Raw genomic sequence first — 18,559 nt, forward strand, 5'->3', positions numbered from 1 at the left:
GGTAGATCCATCCAACAATTAAGAACATAAAGTACAAGACGTAATCTATCAAAATTAAATAAAGTATGTAAATGCAAAAGAGGAAACAAATATAACTAGAGTCGAAATGCACCGATGAAGTGTCAACCCCAAAACTCGGCTCGCATATTTGGTGCTCAAAACTCAACTCGAGCTCGATCTAGTATTAAAATTTATGCTCGAGCTTGACTCGACTTGAAAAATTTGAGATACTCGAGCACGATCGATTTGACTATAATAAATTTATAAAGGAACTCGAGCATAAAAAAAAATTCGAATAATATCAATGTATTTTTGTAAGTTTGAGGATAAGATGGATCGACCCTTACTAGAAATGATCACAAAACCCAAGACGATCTCAAGTTGAGATTGCATCAGGCAACCCAAGCAACGCCCCCATCTTCCCTCGCTCGGGTCAACCGGTGGCAGCGGTGGTGGTGCAATGGCCTTGCCCCCCATCCTTGCCCTTCCTCACTCTCTTGCTCTACTTCTTCTTCGTCTTCTTTTAACTCTTTTCCCCTTTTTCGAGTTTGCTCTTTCTAACAAGGTCATTTCTTTATTTTAAAAATACTCAATTTTCTTGCAGAACATTTATGTTTAATTGTTGGAACGAGGACATTTTGAAGCAGTTATATTCCCAAAATCGAAACATCACCCGACACGTTGCAACAGCTCCAGAAACTTATAAAAAGTGACCCCCCTCATTCCTTTTTGTAAAGAACAAAAGCAAATCTTGTAGATTTTGACAGTTGCACTTATCCTTACATCCATCTCAGCCACTGGACCACAGGTACACATGCATCACATACAACGGCGTGGTTTTCATTCCTCTGATGATTGCGATTTAGATGCACCCAGCTCCAATCCCAGATGCCTTAAAGTGATTCACACGTCTCGTTTTTTCTTGCTATCCATCGCCAAGTGGTTAATGTCCAAACTCTTCGAAGAGTATCAAACCATAGAGATTGCCCAATCGCAGTAGAAATTACACCCAGAAAAAGCTCCAGCAGAACAGTGATTTGACCGTACGGATAGCAAATTAAAACTTTGGCAAACATCATTCACTAAATGGCATATACATCCTAAATGGCGTCAACAAAGTTTAATCATTGTCATGCACTCCATTGTGCATTTTATCAATTCCCCCGCGCCCCGAAACTAACTATATTCTGGCCCATGGAGAGCTAATTCCTTAAACTACACTTTGGAAGTGCTCTCCTTGACTGCTTTGCACAGTTCAGTTGATTTGACTTTCTGGCTGCATTGACCAGAAAAGCACTAGTTGCATCCTTCATCTGGACCACGGTATAATCTCCATTATTTCTCAATAGAGAGCTTAGGCATTGGGCCTCGATCATTCAAATCCCGAGGGTTTCCAAACCGGGATTCTTATTCCTTGAAAAAGCAGACACAGGGGATTCACGTTTGGAAGTCGATTGATTTGATTATCAAATCGGCATTCTTCTTTGACTTCATTATAAGTTCTGCATTGGGTCGATCGTTGTACTCTATCTGCAAAAATGACTCAGCATTCAAGCAATGGATGATGAAGAGGTTAAGGGATTAATTCAGTTAGAAGAAGGGAAGCAAGATACCCGCCATCTAGCAACATCCGGAGCCTTTCCTGTAAAAAAAAAAAAGAAAGCCAAATTACGTAATATCTAACCTAATTCTCCCATTAGTGATCAATTGAAGAAGAAATCAATAGAGATATATAACCCCAAAAAAAAAAAAAAATTGGAACTCTGGAAGAAGCAACCACCTGTGGAAATATGCCTCTTTAAAACTCTTTGCATGGCTTTGTCAATGTCAACGTCAATAAACCTTGCGCAGAAAGAATTACAGATAACATTCCTCAGCCGCAACATTATGAGATCACAAAGTAATAACAAACATAAAACTTCTCTCTTAAGACCCTACTCATCAGTTGCCTGTCAAATGAACTAGAGCATTTATAGATGAAAGATCAATTAACAAACAAAGCAGCAATAACAACCAACTGAAAATACACGCCACTAAGGCAAGTGGATCAGTCTACTGTAACTAGACCAGAGTCCAAACGGCAAAGAATTAGGCCCTGGTGTTTATAAGTATGCACCAACATCCTAGCTAGGTCAGTAATACGAGCAAGATTCCAAAAAAATGAATAATGAACTTCACTCATGGAAAATTCCTATTGCATGACATGATATTTTTTATAGCTGTCATGGTAGAGAGGAAAGAAGTTATGCAGATGCCATCAAACGTGCAGCATTTATAGACACTTTGCACACTGATAGATTTGTGATGTTTAATTGTGCTTTGTGATTTAGATTTGCCACTTTTTGCTTAATTATTTAAAGCTGTATCAGGAATCAGTTCATAGGTAGATAGTGAATAAGATGGTTAACGTTTTATGAGTGTATATACGCTCTATCAATAGAGAGCTCCCATTTAATTCTGTATCAAGTGGTTTGAGCAATAACCTAACCAAACATTAGGTCCCCTATCCCTTTATGTTGTCTTCTTAAAATCGTACCAAATCATGCAAAATACGACTAAAGCTACTAGACTAGACTTTCACATGGGTTGTCTGCCCAAAGGATCATGTGGGCGGGCATAAATCCCAAATAAGAACGTTATAACTGAGCATAAAATAAGCATGGGTGCCTGCGACTTGAATTTAATGAGAGCATGCACAATCTGATAAAGGGCCTGAAAGGCTGTAAAACCGAAAGTTATACCACTTCTCATCGAAAATGGATGACACATCCTCCCAGACCCCTTCTTCCAATAACAAATAATTGCCTTCAACAATAACCACTCTGTGCCTGCAAAACAGGTCAGTGTTACCCTTGAACCACATACACTAATTTCCACAAAGACGGAAGTTGCTTTACCGGGATAGCACGCTATATTTCTCGCAATTTAACATTTGGAATGTTCGCAATCTTTCTAAACTTGCACACATTTAGAGAGATTTGCAATCTCTCACAAAAGTGATGGTAACATGTGGGAAAATTAGAGACATCCCTAGACAAAGACAATTCAAGTTTGAAATCTGCACAGAAGAAGAGGACATAACTGTTCTTTTGGTTTGTCTCACAATCTACAGCGCAACAAGGAACATTATTAGGAGTTGACCAAGTCTATTAAAGAGCTTAATAGACTTTCAATGCATGGTTTTCCATCTATTAGTTTAAAACAATAAGAAACATGATCAGGACCCCACTACACACCATTAAAATTAGCCACCTTCCGTATCAAAAAATTGTTATGCACCATAATAAGATTGCTTACTTCATTTATTTCACCATCTATATATCAAAAACTAGACGAATCGATAGTTAAGATATACAAACTACTTACTGGAGGCTCACAAAGATATCATCTTCTACTGGATCTCCAATGCCGTGATCAAAGGATGGCACATAAACTGATCCCTTGAAACAGATGCAAAGAAACAGAAGATGTTAATGGCAAAGAAATAAACTTGTGAACACCTCCTTGGGGTTTCACAACCAAACCAACCCCCCCCCAAAAAAAAAAAGCCAAAATAAACGCTTGTTATCTCAAGCATTTCAATTCAGACATTAACAAGAATTTAGCAATGGAGTCTAACCAGCAAGCACTGTTCCCGTGTTTTTCTTTTTGGTTCTCTAAAGAAAAATTTTTCTCGTTCAGCAAGATAAACAATCGAAAAGAGTCAACACTGGGTTAAAAAGGCCTATGACAATCTGAAGACCTAATCATACCTAAAGAGTGGGCAGCTAATTCATGGAATATGGATGGAAAGTTTTACAAAAAGAAAAATACATTGTAGAAGCAATTTACAACTCAAATCACCTGATCCCTCAGGTTTTTGAGACAAGTAAGCAGCAGCTCAGGGTTGAATGTCCATGGAGCTGAAATGTCGCACAAAGGCTCTGTAAATTAATTTGGAGAAGGTCCCCCAAACATGGTAGTAAAATTACAAAAGTTTCACCTCCTCTTCTTGCATGTGCTTCCTCCGGGTCCTAATATCCAAATAATACCAACCAAAAAATTGGATCAGTACTGATTCGGAGTTAAGGTATGTACAGAATGATAGGTCAAAAAGAAAATACACATTTCCATGGCCCTCTTTGGAGTGTAACAAAGGTTGTAGGAAACATTCACTAGATTCCATGGGTAGAAAAAGGGCTAATTTGAAGGTGGGATAATTAAGAACCACCAAACTTCATTGTCATGTATATCTTCTCATTAACAGCACGTTTAGTTGCAATGATGACCACTACATTGCAGGGCTATTAAACCTTGACTGCCTATCGTAGTGTTTCCTTGCAGGAATAGTTATTACAGCTATTCAATGGCCCCACTGAATAGCAATAACAACCTGTCTCTTAATCTTGTAGCTACTCTCAAAGTACCACTATCTCTTTACTTCCACTCAATCTACCAAGTTTAGATACTAATCATAACTAAATGTCGTTATCTTGTTGTTATAATGATAACGCACAGTATGATTTTTTTTTTTTACATATTCAAATATAAGGGAATAATTGATGTAATAATCATCATGTTAACTGGATAATACAAAATTATTTATAGTATCAGACATTATTCATAATATGATATATGTTAGTCATCCACTATTAGGTACGATTATCTAATTTTCTTAATTAGATATTCTATTAACGTAATGATTATCTTGATTACTAACTGTAGTAATAATGCTCAAAATATCCTATAATATTATTATGTAATGAATAATATTTATTATTGTATAATCACATATTATGTTCCTAAATTCAAATGATAATCATAAATCAATTGTTAAACAAATGGATAAACATTTAAATTAAACTGCAGCATCTTAATGACGTGTATAGCGTATTCCACCCATCATTGGCTATAAAAGTGATAATTACCATAATATAATAATATTATCAAATGTTACATGCTTAGCTTTTAATCATTAATAAATTATCAAACTAAGATTATATAACGCACACAGTAAATTATACATCTAACAATACATATGGGATATTAAACTCAAGAATAATGATCATGGACTATTAAAGTAATATGGATTTTAAGTGTATTTTGGAAAGTCTGACATTCTTCCCCCCATTTTATATGTCATTCGAGAAACCAAACGGTGCAATAGGCATAATATTACTTGAACCAAACAATGTAATGGTTATTACATCTCTACCACATTACAACATAATAACTACCACATTAAATTCCTATTCCATCACTGTCACCAAACGGGCTGTAAAAGGAATTTTACGGGAACTATACTCTTTATACAAGCATTGATGGTGATGCTTGTCCAGTTAAGGATGGCTAATCGCAATTTCTGACTTTCCTTTTCTACTTTTCTCTTTTGTTCTCCACTAGGTGCATAATCAGAATCCATAGAATGACCTCAACAATAGGTCTTTTCCCCATACCTGCCATGTGCATCATCATCTTACTGGATCCACTTTATTATGCACTTTTTCAAAAACAATTTCTCATATTCATTCCCCTTTTCAGTTCTTTCCTTTTACAAATGGAGATGCAACTGGTCCACAAGAGGCTTTTCAAGTGTTATTGCTTACATGGAATAGAGAGCCACTGAGACCCTCTAGCTTGCTCATCATTGGGCAATTGACTCTTTAGAACTGTTGGTTAAGTGAGCCACTTAAAAGAATCTGTAAATGGGCAGGGTCTGATGAATAGCTGGAGTGGGGTTAGATCACTAATATAAAAACTCGTGAAAGGGGTTACCAGACTTTAACTTAATTATAAAATACCAAAAGGCTTGACTTGCCTCCATCTAAAGGTGTTCACTGAGCTTCGCCATACTTCTCTTGCTACATAATGACGCCTCACATTTGAGAAGAGGAAAAAAGGTAACGGACTGTCATTACAAAATGCAAGACCCAGCATCTCATTGAACATGCTATTCAAACAAATGCAGAGCTTAACTCCTGTACTTAAGAGTAAGGTTTAGCATATGCGAACAACTATAAATTTTGCTCGGGAAAGGGGGTAGAAAATCTGTACAACAGGTTCCACCCCCTAAATTACAACCATATCACCAGAAATTGCTTTGTGACAGCATCTTACTGCAAACCATTAGAAAACATTCTGTCGATCTATGAAAGCTATGATTTCAATAAGACCACAAAGATCATTCCTCTCAAATAGGAAAATTATGTATGCAAATCACAGAGAAAAGGAAAACGTTCACCTCCATAGCATCTAGCTGAGAGCGATACAAATGGAAGCCATCCATGGGAAGGACTATTGCAACATCCATTGGTTCCACTTGAGAATCAAAAGAAGAAGCATTTTGAGGCCATAAGTTATTCACTCTTTGAACTACCTCTGATGCTAGAGTGGACTTTCCAGCACCAGGAGGACCGGCCAAACCCAAAATGTACCTGCAATACTTGAATGAAGTCATTCCACAAAATGAGGAACAAGCATGACCAACATGGTCATATGATAACAATTTATACAAAGCTATGCTCAAGGATAAGAAATCAGTCCAGTGGAAGTGTCCCATGAATTTTCCTTTTTCTTTTTTCAAAGCATAGCTTAAAAGTCACTAAATTCATTGAAAAAAATGGTAGATGAACATCATAAACCCTTGTGTCTAGGTTCGAATCTGGTCTTGTAGAAATGATAATCATGGACATTTATCAGGATTAGTCACCTGCCTTTAGTTCAAGCGAGAAAGGTATGGGAGGATGCATATGCGAGGAAGGGGGTAATCAATGCAGAAGTGATTGACTAATAATAAGGAAAACCATGCAAGTTCCAATCTCGGCAGTAATTTTTTTCAAAGACATTGACTTTCCTTGTAGGCAGTGTTCAGCCACAAAATGCTTCAAGCTCAAGAAGAAAAGGTTCCAGGCATGGTGAAGCTCCAATCCAGGCAGTAATTCTAACAAAAACATCAACTTTTCTTGTAGCCAGTGTTCAGCCACAAAATGAACACTCTTTAAACAGCCTCATTCCAATGAATTCATGGATAAAAGTCATCTTGTCATTATTTATCGGGATATCATCAAGCTTCCTCACAGCTCTAGACTTCTTCACTCAAAATTGATAAACTCCATGGTGTTTCATCCAGAACAATTGTGTACAAAGAGAGAAACGCAGTGGATGTTACAAGAAGCTTGAATAGGACCAGATAGAGTGAGATCAAGGAACATAGTTTATTTAGGAATTGAGAGCAAGTGGTATTTATATTGCAGCCAACATCGAACAATGCATAATAAATTATTCAAGTTTTTATGCAGTTGCTTCAACTCACTTTGAATTAGGATTTGAGGCAACTGATGCTGTAGGGACTAGACGTTCAGCCAAAGCTTCATATACATCATCCATGCACCTAGCAAGTATAAAGAAAACTGCATCAAGCTTTTCTGCAGCAGTTGAAATAGATAAACAAGAGATGAAAATTAATTCTTTGCTTCGAAACGGTGGATTATAGATAGAAGAAATTTGTGGAAGGCTTATGAGGGTTGAAAGTGATTTTCCACTATTTGGAAAGAGTAGAGAAAGTTGTGGGAGTTGATTTTGGGGTAAAATTTTTCTGTGGGGCCAATTTTAATCATTCCAACTTTGGACAGAAACAGAGAAAACATACAATATAAACAAAGAACCCCTTAAAATGAAACTAAATGGCACCATAAACGTTATGTTAGTAGTTTAGTTTCATTTTCCTCCTTTGATGCTTTCTTCCCAATCTTTTGTTCCAAAACATAGTGTAAAGGAACATTAACGGCGTACTTCCAACAAAATCTAAAAAAGTGAAAGTAGAAGGATACACGGGAAACAAAACCAATCAAATCCACACAGTCAAAATCACCAACTAATGCTGCTAAGTGAAGAGAACTACGTTGTTGGCTGGCTGTTAGTAGAAACCTAGCGACATCAGTTACACGTGCCCTGGGGGAACTCTTTAACATTTTCCTGAAAGTTTTTCATTGCTAGGATATTGCCCTCAACAATATAAGTTCAGATATATCCTAAACAAGTGCCCTAGGGGAACTCTTTAACGTTTTCAAAGAACAATTGATGACCCTAAACAAGTGGCCCAGAGAAATTCTTAAAATTTTCCTTTTTCTACCATGATCTATACACACGTGATGCTCCACAGTGAAAACCAAAGCAAGAAGCATAAAATGCATCTGAAATCCGAAGCAGACAAATTAAGCATGACTATATACAAATCACTTGTATGGCAACTTAAAACAGCAGTGCAAAACAGAAGCCACTTCTACTCTGATATAGATTGGTGCATGCTTTCAGAATAAGTAAATGCATAGCCTTCAAATAGAAGATACCTGGCTGACACGGTATGAATTTCTTTCTTCTGGCTGCAGAAAACCTACAACTTCCAATGGGCAAGGGGTGGGGAAGGGTGGGAGGAAGAGAAAATATGATCATTTCATCACATCTACAAAAGTGGAAAGACTTTGAAAGAGAGAGAACCAGTTATAGTGACTATGGGTCTGTACTCAATCAGACCTTTATGCAACGACGCTTTTGAATAGATGAACTGTCTTGACCATCTAAAGTCTTTGCACTCCTTCCAGATGTTGAAAAAAACAGCACTTGCCGCCATTTGGGAAATTTTATCCTTCCATGCGTAAATGTATCTGGAATCAATGGTAAATTCATTGAAGACGGATTAGCAAATTCACAAAGGGATGCAACACAAAATCCTTTCTGACCACTAACAGATCAAATTCGTGCTTGCATGACAGCTTAATTATCTTCATGAACTCAAGACTTGGTGCATATAGCAAGAACTTAAGTGAACAAACCGACAAGACCTTATAATACTGAGTTCAACAACAACTGAGCAAACTCAAGCAGTTTCTGTTCTAGGACCTGACCAGCTGCCTCATTTTCGTTCTTCCGTGGCAGAGTGAGATACTGATCAACCTCATCCTCTCTTGAGCTACGGTTCCAACTCCAAGTACTCGTTACTTGGAATTCCATAATCAGGTTCAACATTCATTTAACTTGAACCCACCATAAAAGGGTAATTAGTCAAATTGAGTTCGAAAAACTCAAGCATAGCCCGACTGTTTTTGCAATTCATCACTTCCGAATACGTAGCATATTAAATCCGACCACCAACCCAAACTCGCGATTACCCCAAAAAAAATAAAAAGTAGAGTCAATCGCGTGCTAGGTTCTAGAATTGCCAATTCCAAGCGAATTCAAACGGAATAAGATTGCCTATAGGAAAAGAATGCTATGCAATAGAAGCAGATCGATGGTAAAGAACTACGACGACCCTGAATGAGGCTGAGCTAGAAATCTACAATCGAGAAAGACCTGATGAAGGTGACGAGAGATACGCCTTGGAGATGGTGGCGATGGAAGAGACCTCCATTGCTGCGAGATTGTACAGCGAAAGCGAAGCAACAAGAGCGAGGATCGCAGTGAGAGCGCCAAGCTGATTGTGAAGAGGGACCGGAACGAAGTTTGGCCGAAAGGAAGTACGAGGAGGACACAGGTTTTTCGGTTGATTCATCGAGGATTAGAATGGAATTACGTTTTTTTTTTTTTTTATTAAAAAGGATTACAGTGGAAGTGAAATGAAATGGAATTGAGAATTTAAGAAATTTAAACAATATTTCAAAATCAGGAAGGATAAGCTAAATCGTTAATTCCAAAAATATTTCATTTATTGAAGTGACGATTATATTTTTGGAACTAACTAGTATTATAATTCACTAAAAAATAATGGGAAAATTTCAAAAAAGCTTCAAGTGTCTTCATTTTCTCAAATAAGGATATGAAGTGGGTCTTGTTTCAAATAAGGATCTGAAATGTCCTCGTTGTGTCAAAGAATGGCCTGAAGTGCGCATTATTTCAAATAAAGGTCCGAAGTGACTATATTAGTCTCAAAAAGGGCCTCGAGCCACTTTAATTAGGGATATTTTAGTCATTCATTATTTTATTTTATTTTTTCATTTCTCTATTTTTAAAGAAATTTTTAAAAAAATAGAAAGTAAAAAAAAAAAACAAAGAACACGGGGGAGGACCGACCTCCCGCTTTGTGGCCGCCGCCACCCCACCATCGATGGGATGGTCGTTATGGCTGTCGGGGTCGCCGGCTCTCGCTAGAGCGACGACCACAAGGGGGAGGACAGTCCTCCCATCTATGTTCTTTTTTTTTTTTTTTTACCTTTATGTTTTTATTTTTTTTTTAATTTAATTTAACAAAAAATTAGATTAAATTTATATTTTTACAAAAATGTCATTGATCGAGAGGAAAATTTGGCGGGTCGGCCGATCGATGAGGTCGGGCCCTAATTTGAAATAACCATAACCACTTCAGACCCTTTTTTAAGATAAAGATAACACTTCAAGTTCTTATTTGAAACAAAATCCACTTTAGACTCTTATTTGAGAAAATGAGAACACTTGGAGTCTTTTTTTGAAATTTTCCCAAAAATAATCCAATATATCCATAAATTGCTATATTAATTATATAAACTAATGTGCTCAATTTTCATAATAACTATTGATAATTATTTTACTACTATTTTTATTAATTTGAAGGGTAATTATATCGAGTGGATTTGTGGTTCCAATTAATAGAAGGATTGCCCATTCGGGCATTCCATGTGCCATGCACATCCCTTCTTCTAATTTGTGTCCAGCACGGTAAGATAAACTAGATTTGGGCTTCCTTTATTTCACGGGGAATTAATAATTTAAAAAATACCTTTTTGAAAATATCATTTTTGTATCGCTTAAAATGAAAATTTTTCACTATCGATAATAATATATATCTAAACAATTTTGTGAATGAAGAAAATATTCTTTGTTTATTCAAATATGGAAATGATATAAGAAATCAATTTTAGGAAAATATTTTTTTTAAATTATTTATTTTTTGTGAAATAAATAAAGTCTTATAATGGGTATTGTATTCTAGCCAATTCCCTTCTACCAAGCAAGTCTTTTTTTTTTTTTTTCCTGGTTTTATCCTATTCTATTCTACTATACAAGCCACACCTATGCGTTATGTGCCGTGTGTAGATTGCGAAATCCCGCTCGCTCCTCATGCGTCCCTACCCCACTCCCTCCGAAGGCGGGGATTCGAACCCCACACATCCCTCTTCCCATTTAGGAAGAATGGCCAGAAAGTCATTCGCTCATGTCATTTTTGTCATGTTTTTCTCACATTTGAATATCGAATTTGCAGTTCCATTGTCGTATTTTTGCGTTTAAATTGATATTTCCAATTGCATAAGCACATTCACACGTAAATAGAATCATGCCACCACACATGAGAAAATGATTTCGTCAATCAATAACGTCACCGAATAAATATTTTGACGATGCTTTTGGAATTTCTAAAACAACAACTCATGCATGCTTATAAAATCGACTAATGAAATATTCAAGACTTAACCGAAATAGGGCTACGGTGACGAAAAGTCGTCAAGGGATGTTGAGCAATGGTCGGGGAACGATATTTAGGTCTTCCCGAAAAAAAGAAGGCAAGAGAATTTCTTATTGAGAAGAAGGATACCTTTAGGCTTTGGCTAGGGACACCCGAAATCAAGACCTAATTATCTACTTCATTCTTTCATCGTTCCTTCTCGATCGGACATGCGTTGAAATAGAAGTATTTCGAAAAACAAGTAATGTCATGCTTCTTTAAGTCTCACATCCCATCTCACACATAATCGAACGCTCAAATCTTAGATCTATGTTTTTTTTTGGATCGAAATCTATGTTTCTTTTCACTGGTTCATTTACACGTGCATTTAAACCATCCATATTCTCTATATTTCGATGTTTTTTTTCCCTTTCTTACAAAATTCTACCTTATAAAAAAATTAAATGTACTAAAAGTTTTAAAATTTATCAAAAAAGCGCAATCAAATTCTAAAACTTACAAAAGTACAACCAATTCTTAAAAGTTATCAAATTTGCACAATTAAGTCATTCCGTTAATTTTGACTAATTTGATTAGCGAAAAATGCTCTTGTAACTTTTTATTATTATTTGTTCTCTCTTGTGCGGTGTTGATATCACTAAAACATGAAGAATAAGACTAAAATGACATCATTTTGGACCAAATATGATTATTTGACTTCACATACTATTTAAATTTGATTAAAGTGAACCAAATAGCCGAAAAGGATGACCATGGAAAGTGATAGCCGCAAGCTAATCGCCTAGATCTGAGTGAGGTCATTGGCCTGGCCAAAATCTGGCTACTCTTCCTAACGATGATGGCAGGCGGCGGCTGCATGGGCTGCAAGCGTTCGCATTGGTTTCCCTTTTTTTTTCCCCCTTTTTTGTGGTTTTTTTTTGCTTATTTATGATGTGACTTAAATAAAAAATTATTAAATATTTAGATTTTTTAAAAACGACATCATTTTAATGTTATGTTTCATGTTTTAACTACGTAGGAGAGGTAAAATAATAATAATAAATCACATCAGTATTTTTCGTTAGCCAAGTAGAACGGAGTTAACGGAATAAATTGATTACATCAATTTAACAAGTTTTAGAATTTAATTTCATTTTTTTGAAAGTTTAAAGACTTGATTGCACTTTCTTGATAAGTTTTAGAACTTCTATTACATTTGTCCCCTTAAAAATAATCAGTTATTTGGATGCATTTGGATTTGCGCAAAGTGGGCTCAGTATGTGTCATATTTATTGTAGGGAAAATAACACAAATAATCCATGAATTTTGACCCAATATGCAATATGGTCCATGAACTTTTAATTTGTTCAATGTAATATCTAAACTTTGGCCCAATGTGCAATATGATCCCTAAACTCTTGACTTGTTTAATATAGTCCCTGAACTTTTAGTACATGTTCAATTTAGTCCTTAGACCATATGAAAATTTTCATTATTGTCCATGATCTTAAATTAATGGAAGGACTATATTGAATATTTTCATATAATTCAGGAACTATATTAAATATGTAGCATAAGTCTATGGATCACAATAAATAAACTAAAAGTTCACGGATCATATTGAACATTAAGCTAAAGTTCAAGGATCATATTGAAACGATTTAAAGTTCAGGGATCGCAATGCACATTAGATCAAAGTTCATGGATCATTTATGGTATTATCCCTTTATCGTATTACATGAAAATGTCAAAATCAATTCAATCGAACCATACACGACACAATCAAATCTGATCAGACGGACTCATTTGACAGCTACACAACGCGGTGTCGCACTTTCTATCCGGTCAAGCTTTGACCATTATGGAGGCCCAACTGCTCTACGTGATGGTCCATGTAAGCGGGATGATCCTCCGGCTTGGGACGCTCCGGCTGCATCCAACGGCCGTCGTGGTTCCTGACGAGGCCCTTGTTGTGGACTTGCCTCCAGAAAGGTGGGACCAGGTGGTGGTCCTTCAGGAAATCGCCGTCTTTGTTCACCAGCGCCGGATCTCTCCCGCTTGCTAGCACGAACCTCTGGCCTTTCCCGTGGTACCTGCATCGCATCCCATTACTAAATTATTAAAAATAAATCGTATTTGGTGAATTCCAAAATGCCATCTCTGATTTACCTACGTCACGTCTGTATTCTCTAACTAATAATGATTATTATAACGACACAATTACTAGAATCACCGCATAGTTTATTTCTTTCGAATCTCTTTTCATCTTAATATTTAGCAATTCGTCACTTTTTTTTTCCTTAAATTTAGAGATGACCCGGCGTTTTCTCAAAAACTACAAAAGCAATCGATGTCGGTTTTACGATGCGAAATTTGTATTTACCGTTTATAAGTCTTTACGGAACCCTCTATTAAATTAACTAATTTTCTGGGCATTGTCAATGTATTATTAGTTGTCGCCCAAGTACATGTCATGATGGCCGTGCTTTACCTAAACTGCAATTTGCTTGCTGGTATTGGAAATATAGGCAAGTAAGTCAAACGTGACACTTTGTTTTTTTGTCAGACAAGTCAAACGTGACACTTGCAATAAACGAAAAGTGGAAAACATAAGTTATTCCGTACATCAGCATTAACGTGGAATACATTCGTATCGAGTTAAGATTATGATGCATATAATTGTTAACAGTTCATGATATTAGAAGAGGCATGTTTGTTTAGTTCAAGCAAAAATAGGATTTCTTTTTTTATTTATTTGTGGCTAAATCTTAAAATACTATTTAAATTTCCTACATTTATGAAACAATAAGAAGCGAATTTACGTGTCAATAAGTATAAAAATTACATGCAAAAAAAAGGTCGAAGTTGCACGCGAAGTCATAAAATTTAGATTAAACAAACAAAAGTTAAAATCAATCCACATAGTTGAATAATTCAATTCGGCATCGTCACACTCTCTTGAAGGGCTCGATGGATGACTAAAGAAATCCTTGAATTATAAGCCAAACCTTTCGTTATACTACTACCATAATGGCACATCCATCCAGCTAGACAATGATGGAATCGAAAACATTAGATTTTCATACTTTTTTGAGGGTTTAGGTTTGAGTCTTTTTATAACCCCGACAACTTCGGATCTTCTTGTTGTTTTATTAGCATCACCTAACAGTGGAACTTGGTAGTGTGAAAACGACTGCGGATGGAGGGTGTTCCTCTTTACTTTGACAAGAAGATTCTCCACCTCGTTTCAATTTACTATTTCCCTGTTATATCCTTATACAGACCGATCTACGTGGAATCCTCAATCATGCTTAAAAAATATATATGTTTTTAAAATTATTTTTTTTATTTTTTATCTACGAAAATCGCCCATCACAGGTGAGGGCTAGTCACCCTTACTTGGAGTTAGCGAGGGTCGGCCGACCCTCGCCAAATATGGGCGAGGGCTTCGTGGCCCTCCTCAAATTTGGCCAAGGGCCGACGACCCTTGCTCACAGCTGGCGAGGGCCTTGTGTCCCTCGCTTGTGGTAGGCGAGGGTTGGCCTTGCTGGACTTAGAAGTAAACATATGAAAAGAAAAAAAAAAAAAAAGAAACAAGTTTTAATTTTTTCTTAAGAATTATAAAAATTGTCAATAGTGTTTTAGCAATATAATTTAAAAAGATTGTAAGAAACAAGTTTTTCTATATTGAATTAAGTATAAAAATATTTTACTAATATGTGTCGATTCGAATATGGATTGAGAAATTTACATTGCAATAAATGGATCATAAACGTATTACATAAGTCAATTTGAGTTGGGTCATGAGTTAGGTTCAAATTCGACCCAACTCACTTGTTTGACAGATCTAGATAAAATTAAAACCGTGAGATTTTCACATTTTTTTTAAGGTTTAGGTTTGAGTTTTTTTATAATCCGATAACTTTGTATCTTCTTATTATTTTATTAGAATCACCTAAATAAAAAAAGGCATTAATTGACTCGGATATTTTTATTTATTTATCATGAAGTGTTGATCATCACGAGTTGGATGAAAGCGAAGTCTTGAGTCTTAGCTAGAACTTTCATCTAATCACCTAACTAGTGAACTTGGTGGAGTGACGACGACTGCCGATGAAGGGGCTCTTTATCTTTCTTTGACTAGAAGATTCTTACCTTGTTGCAATTTACGTGAAATCAAATCGATCATGCTAAAAAAATATTTTTTGTTTACACATGTTTTTAATCTAATGGAACAGGGGCTGTCCGAGTTAAGAGTCGACGTACCCGTCAAGCAAATGGAGGTGAGCCTCCAGGTTGTGAGCGCAGGCGGGGTCGCCGGTCGGCTTGAGGAAGGGCGAGTGCTCGTGGTCCAGCTCCAGCTCCACCCCGACGTGCGAGTAGCTCCACGGCAAGCCCCCCGCGATCCTCATCACTGCCTGCGGGGACCGTTCGTTGAACACCAGGCCCGGCGACTTGGGCACCACGTCGTGCACGTTCACCACCCTCAGCACCTTCACCCCGAGCGCCTCCGCTCTCTCCTTGAATCGCACGTTCCCCACCCGGGGCCCCGCGAAGGAGAACACGCACACGGGGATGGCCCGGCTGTCCCGCCTCACGTTGATGCCCGTCTCGGCGATGTCGTACGCGCTCAGTATGGCCAGCGCGCTCCCGAGGCTGTGTCCTGTCATGGTGATGCTGAGATCGTCGTCGGGGTATTTCTCGATCAAGCGCTTCACCTCCGTCAGGATTTGTTCCCTAATGATTGAAGATGGTATCAATTTCATGCAGTCACAATGCACATTCGAATTCATAATCATGAGTTGAGAGACATTAAGCGACATCCAAGGAACTTTCAAGACCGTCTCACCTAGCCGAGTACTTGGAGAACTTGCAGTCGTCCTCCTTGTCCGTGTACAGGCACAAGAACCCGGACTCGGCCTTCACGCCCGGGTCCGGGCACGGCACCTCCTGCGAGCTCACTGGCACGAGGTAGTCCATCAGGTCCGCGACCCACTCGAGCCTCGTGACCGTCCCCCTCCACGCGACCGCGACGTCTCGCCTCCCCAGCCGCCGTGTGGTCTCGTCGTCCGAGACCGCCACATACCCGATCCAGTTGGCGTGCTTGCTCCACACCTTGGGCCACCGCGACTTCTTGAAGAAGTTGGGCAGGTTTATGTTCGACGTCGCGTACAGGTACCGCGTGACGTCGTACCCGGTGCGGCCCTTCATGTCCAAGTCCAAGCGCTCGAAAAACTCCTGCTTCGCGTACCTGCCGGAGGAAAATACGTCAGTCATGCTCCACTGGTCATTCTGATAAGACGAGTCTAGTCAGTAAGGCTCGGGACCTGCAGCTTCCGCAGTACTTGGAGAAGGGGTCGAAGTCGAAGGCGTCGTAGCACGCTTGGGCCATCTCGCCGTACCGGACGAGCTCGGATCTCAGGAGCGGGTCCATCGGGTCGAGCATGCCCGCCCAGTCGTCCTGGCCGTGTATCTCGCGCCACACGTCGGATAGCCGTCTCTCGGGCAACCGGACGTCCGGCCTCGCTCCCCCATGGCCGTCTAGATCTGCCAATCCGCCGTATCTCTCTCTGTCGAGGCGGCCCTCGTCAAACAGCACAGGGTCGCTCGGCGCCTTGGGCAAGACCCGGCAAATGTGAAGAGGGTCCGACAATTTTTCGGACCTCAGGGAGCATTTGAGGAGAGACCTCCGGGGGGTGATTGCAGTGGCGCGGTGGTCATGTTGGCAACTTGGTGGGAAGGAGGGGAGAGCGACGGAGGAGAGGGAGGCGGCCATGGCGGAGATGAGCTGACTTGAATCGGATGGGTTTAATCTCAAGGCCATGTGGGGTTAAGCGGCTCGAAGGGAGAGACGGTGTTTATAATAATAGCGGCGCATTGCTGGCTCCGAAGATAGGATCGCTTTTAAATATCCCATGCGCTCCGCACGCCTCCACTTACCCTTTATTTAATCAAGAGGGAACTTCGACACAATATTCCGATACTTCCAAGAAAGTTCCTGGTGGATCTCCATCATATGTGGAGTTGCTACGAAAATTTGATAAATCGAGGTTTAAATTAGTAAGCCATATGAAAAACGCTGGAAATAAAAGAATTCATGACGTCATTGTTGTGAACCAATCTTGTGTTTCAATCTCGGTATGTTCGTCCGACATTAGCAGAAAATAATCTCGGTACGTTGCGAAATTCGGTTCTCTCATCTCTCTTGCTCTAGAAATAACAAATAAGCACTAAGATAAGTGCAGAAACATAAGTTTTGATTTTGAACCTTGATTGATCAATTGCGGAGTCGACCGAGATATGATATACTTAGTTTTCGATCTGTTTCGCACAAAATGGGAATGGGCTAGGGTTATGAACTTATAATTTAAAATCTGATGAGCGAGACTAGATCAAAATACAATCTTAAAATTCTTCAATTGACCAGTGATCAAAACCTTAGGCCCCTATTTTATATACTAATCTTGATAAACGAGTTTCTATAAATGCTCTGGAAATTGATAAAAAGAGTTCATTTTCTGTGAAAAGAAAGCTCAAAAACTCCATTAGATTAGTCAATATTAGCATTTTTCAATAAATGAGCGCTCTAAATATTGAACCATATTCTTAATGGGCATAGAGTTTTAACTTGAGAGGGACAAGTGACACTTTGGTAAAAATCTCAATTTGAAGAGAGAGACAAAAATTTCACATGAAGAAATATATAGAATCTAACAAACACAACTAATATTTAATTTATTTGGTTTGTAAGAATAAAAAACTCTTGTAATTATTGCTGTCACAAGCAAGATCTATAACTAAACTTAGCATTTTTTTTTTTGCACTAATGATAATAATAACTTCCAGCACATACATGAATTTAGAAAGCAATGATTCTAGAAATTTTCAAAGTTTCCCAATGGGAATGTAACTATAATTTTGTTGTGGAAAATCTTTAAGAGTTTTTCTTGTTATAGTTGATCATTTTATTATGTGCACATATGTATAGAAGACAACTGCTGAAAGTAAAAATTAATGAAGATGTTGATTGTGTGGAAATTTGTTTATGTCGAAATCTTTCTAGATTGAAGTTGACAATTAATTGATAAATCTGCTCGACAACTTAAAAAAAGAACTATGTCGTGGAAGTTTCTGTCCGAGCTAATTTCTACGTGAGCAAAATGCAAA

The 18,559-nt window shown here is 38.1% G+C and overlaps 2 protein-coding genes across 4 annotated transcripts; both read right to left on the bottom strand.

Annotated features, from left to right (window-relative positions):
• Positions 1 to 983: 983 nt before the first annotated feature.
• On the bottom strand, positions 984 to 9,514 carry LOC115752050 (putative uridine kinase C227.14). 3 transcript variants are annotated; one of them, XM_048282509.1, is made up of 13 exons: positions 9,331 to 9,514; positions 8,512 to 8,642; positions 8,328 to 8,371; positions 7,292 to 7,369; positions 6,221 to 6,413; positions 3,983 to 4,013; positions 3,844 to 3,902; positions 3,367 to 3,440; positions 2,742 to 2,828; positions 1,781 to 1,842; positions 1,614 to 1,642; positions 1,400 to 1,530; positions 984 to 1,313 (listed from the first exon to the last, which is right to left on the bottom strand). In XM_048282509.1, the coding sequence occupies exons 1-12, from the start codon at positions 9,386 to 9,388 to the stop codon at positions 1,438 to 1,440; spliced, it is 939 nt and encodes a 312-aa protein (XP_048138466.1). In that variant the 5' UTR covers positions 9,389 to 9,514; the 3' UTR covers positions 984 to 1,313; positions 1,400 to 1,437. The 3 variants fall into 3 exon arrangements, with proteins under 3 accessions (XP_048138466.1, XP_030545945.1, XP_048138467.1); XM_030690085.2 differs by having other exon boundaries at positions 984 to 1,530; XM_048282510.1 differs by lacking the exon at positions 1,781 to 1,842 and having other exon boundaries at positions 984 to 1,530.
• Positions 9,515 to 13,151: 3,637 nt separating this feature from the next.
• On the bottom strand, positions 13,152 to 17,254 carry LOC115752027 (phospholipase A1-Igamma1, chloroplastic). Its single transcript, XM_030690048.2, has 4 exons — positions 16,720 to 17,254; positions 16,242 to 16,643; positions 15,659 to 16,129; positions 13,152 to 13,485 (listed from the first exon to the last, which is right to left on the bottom strand). Exons 1-4 carry the CDS (start codon positions 17,214 to 17,216, stop codon positions 13,230 to 13,232), a joined length of 1,626 nt encoding a protein of 541 aa, XP_030545908.2. The 5' UTR covers positions 17,217 to 17,254; the 3' UTR covers positions 13,152 to 13,229.
• Positions 17,255 to 18,559: the final 1,305 nt, after the last annotated feature.

Source organism: Rhodamnia argentea, chromosome 7 (genome assembly GCF_020921035.1).
Source record: "Rhodamnia argentea isolate NSW1041297 chromosome 7, ASM2092103v1, whole genome shotgun sequence".
NCBI classification, from domain to species: Eukaryota; Viridiplantae; Streptophyta; class Magnoliopsida; order Myrtales; family Myrtaceae; genus Rhodamnia; species Rhodamnia argentea.

Coding starts and splice junctions, on each gene's coding strand:
- LOC115752050 (XM_048282509.1), bottom strand. CDS start 9,388: ATGGAGGTCTCTTCCATCGCCACCATCTCCAAGGCGTATCTCTCGTCA. Junction 6,414..7,291: donor GCCTCAAATCCTAATTCAAA/GTGAGTTGAAGC, acceptor CAAGTATTGCAG/GTACATTTTGGGTTTGGCCG. Junction 3,441..3,843: donor TCAAAAACCTGAGGGATCAG/GTGATTTGAGTT, acceptor ATCTGTTTCAAG/GGATCAGTTTATGTGCCATC.
- LOC115752027 (XM_030690048.2), bottom strand. CDS start 17,216: ATGGCCTTGAGATTAAACCCATCCGATTCAAGTCAGCTCATCTCCGCC. Junction 16,644..16,719: donor AAGTACTGCGGAAGCTGCAG/GTCCCGAGCCTT, acceptor TTCCTCCGGCAG/GTACGCGAAGCAGGAGTTTT. Junction 13,486..15,658: donor CACCTCCATTTGCTTGACGG/GTACGTCGACTC, acceptor GATGCGATGCAG/GTACCACGGGAAAGGCCAGA.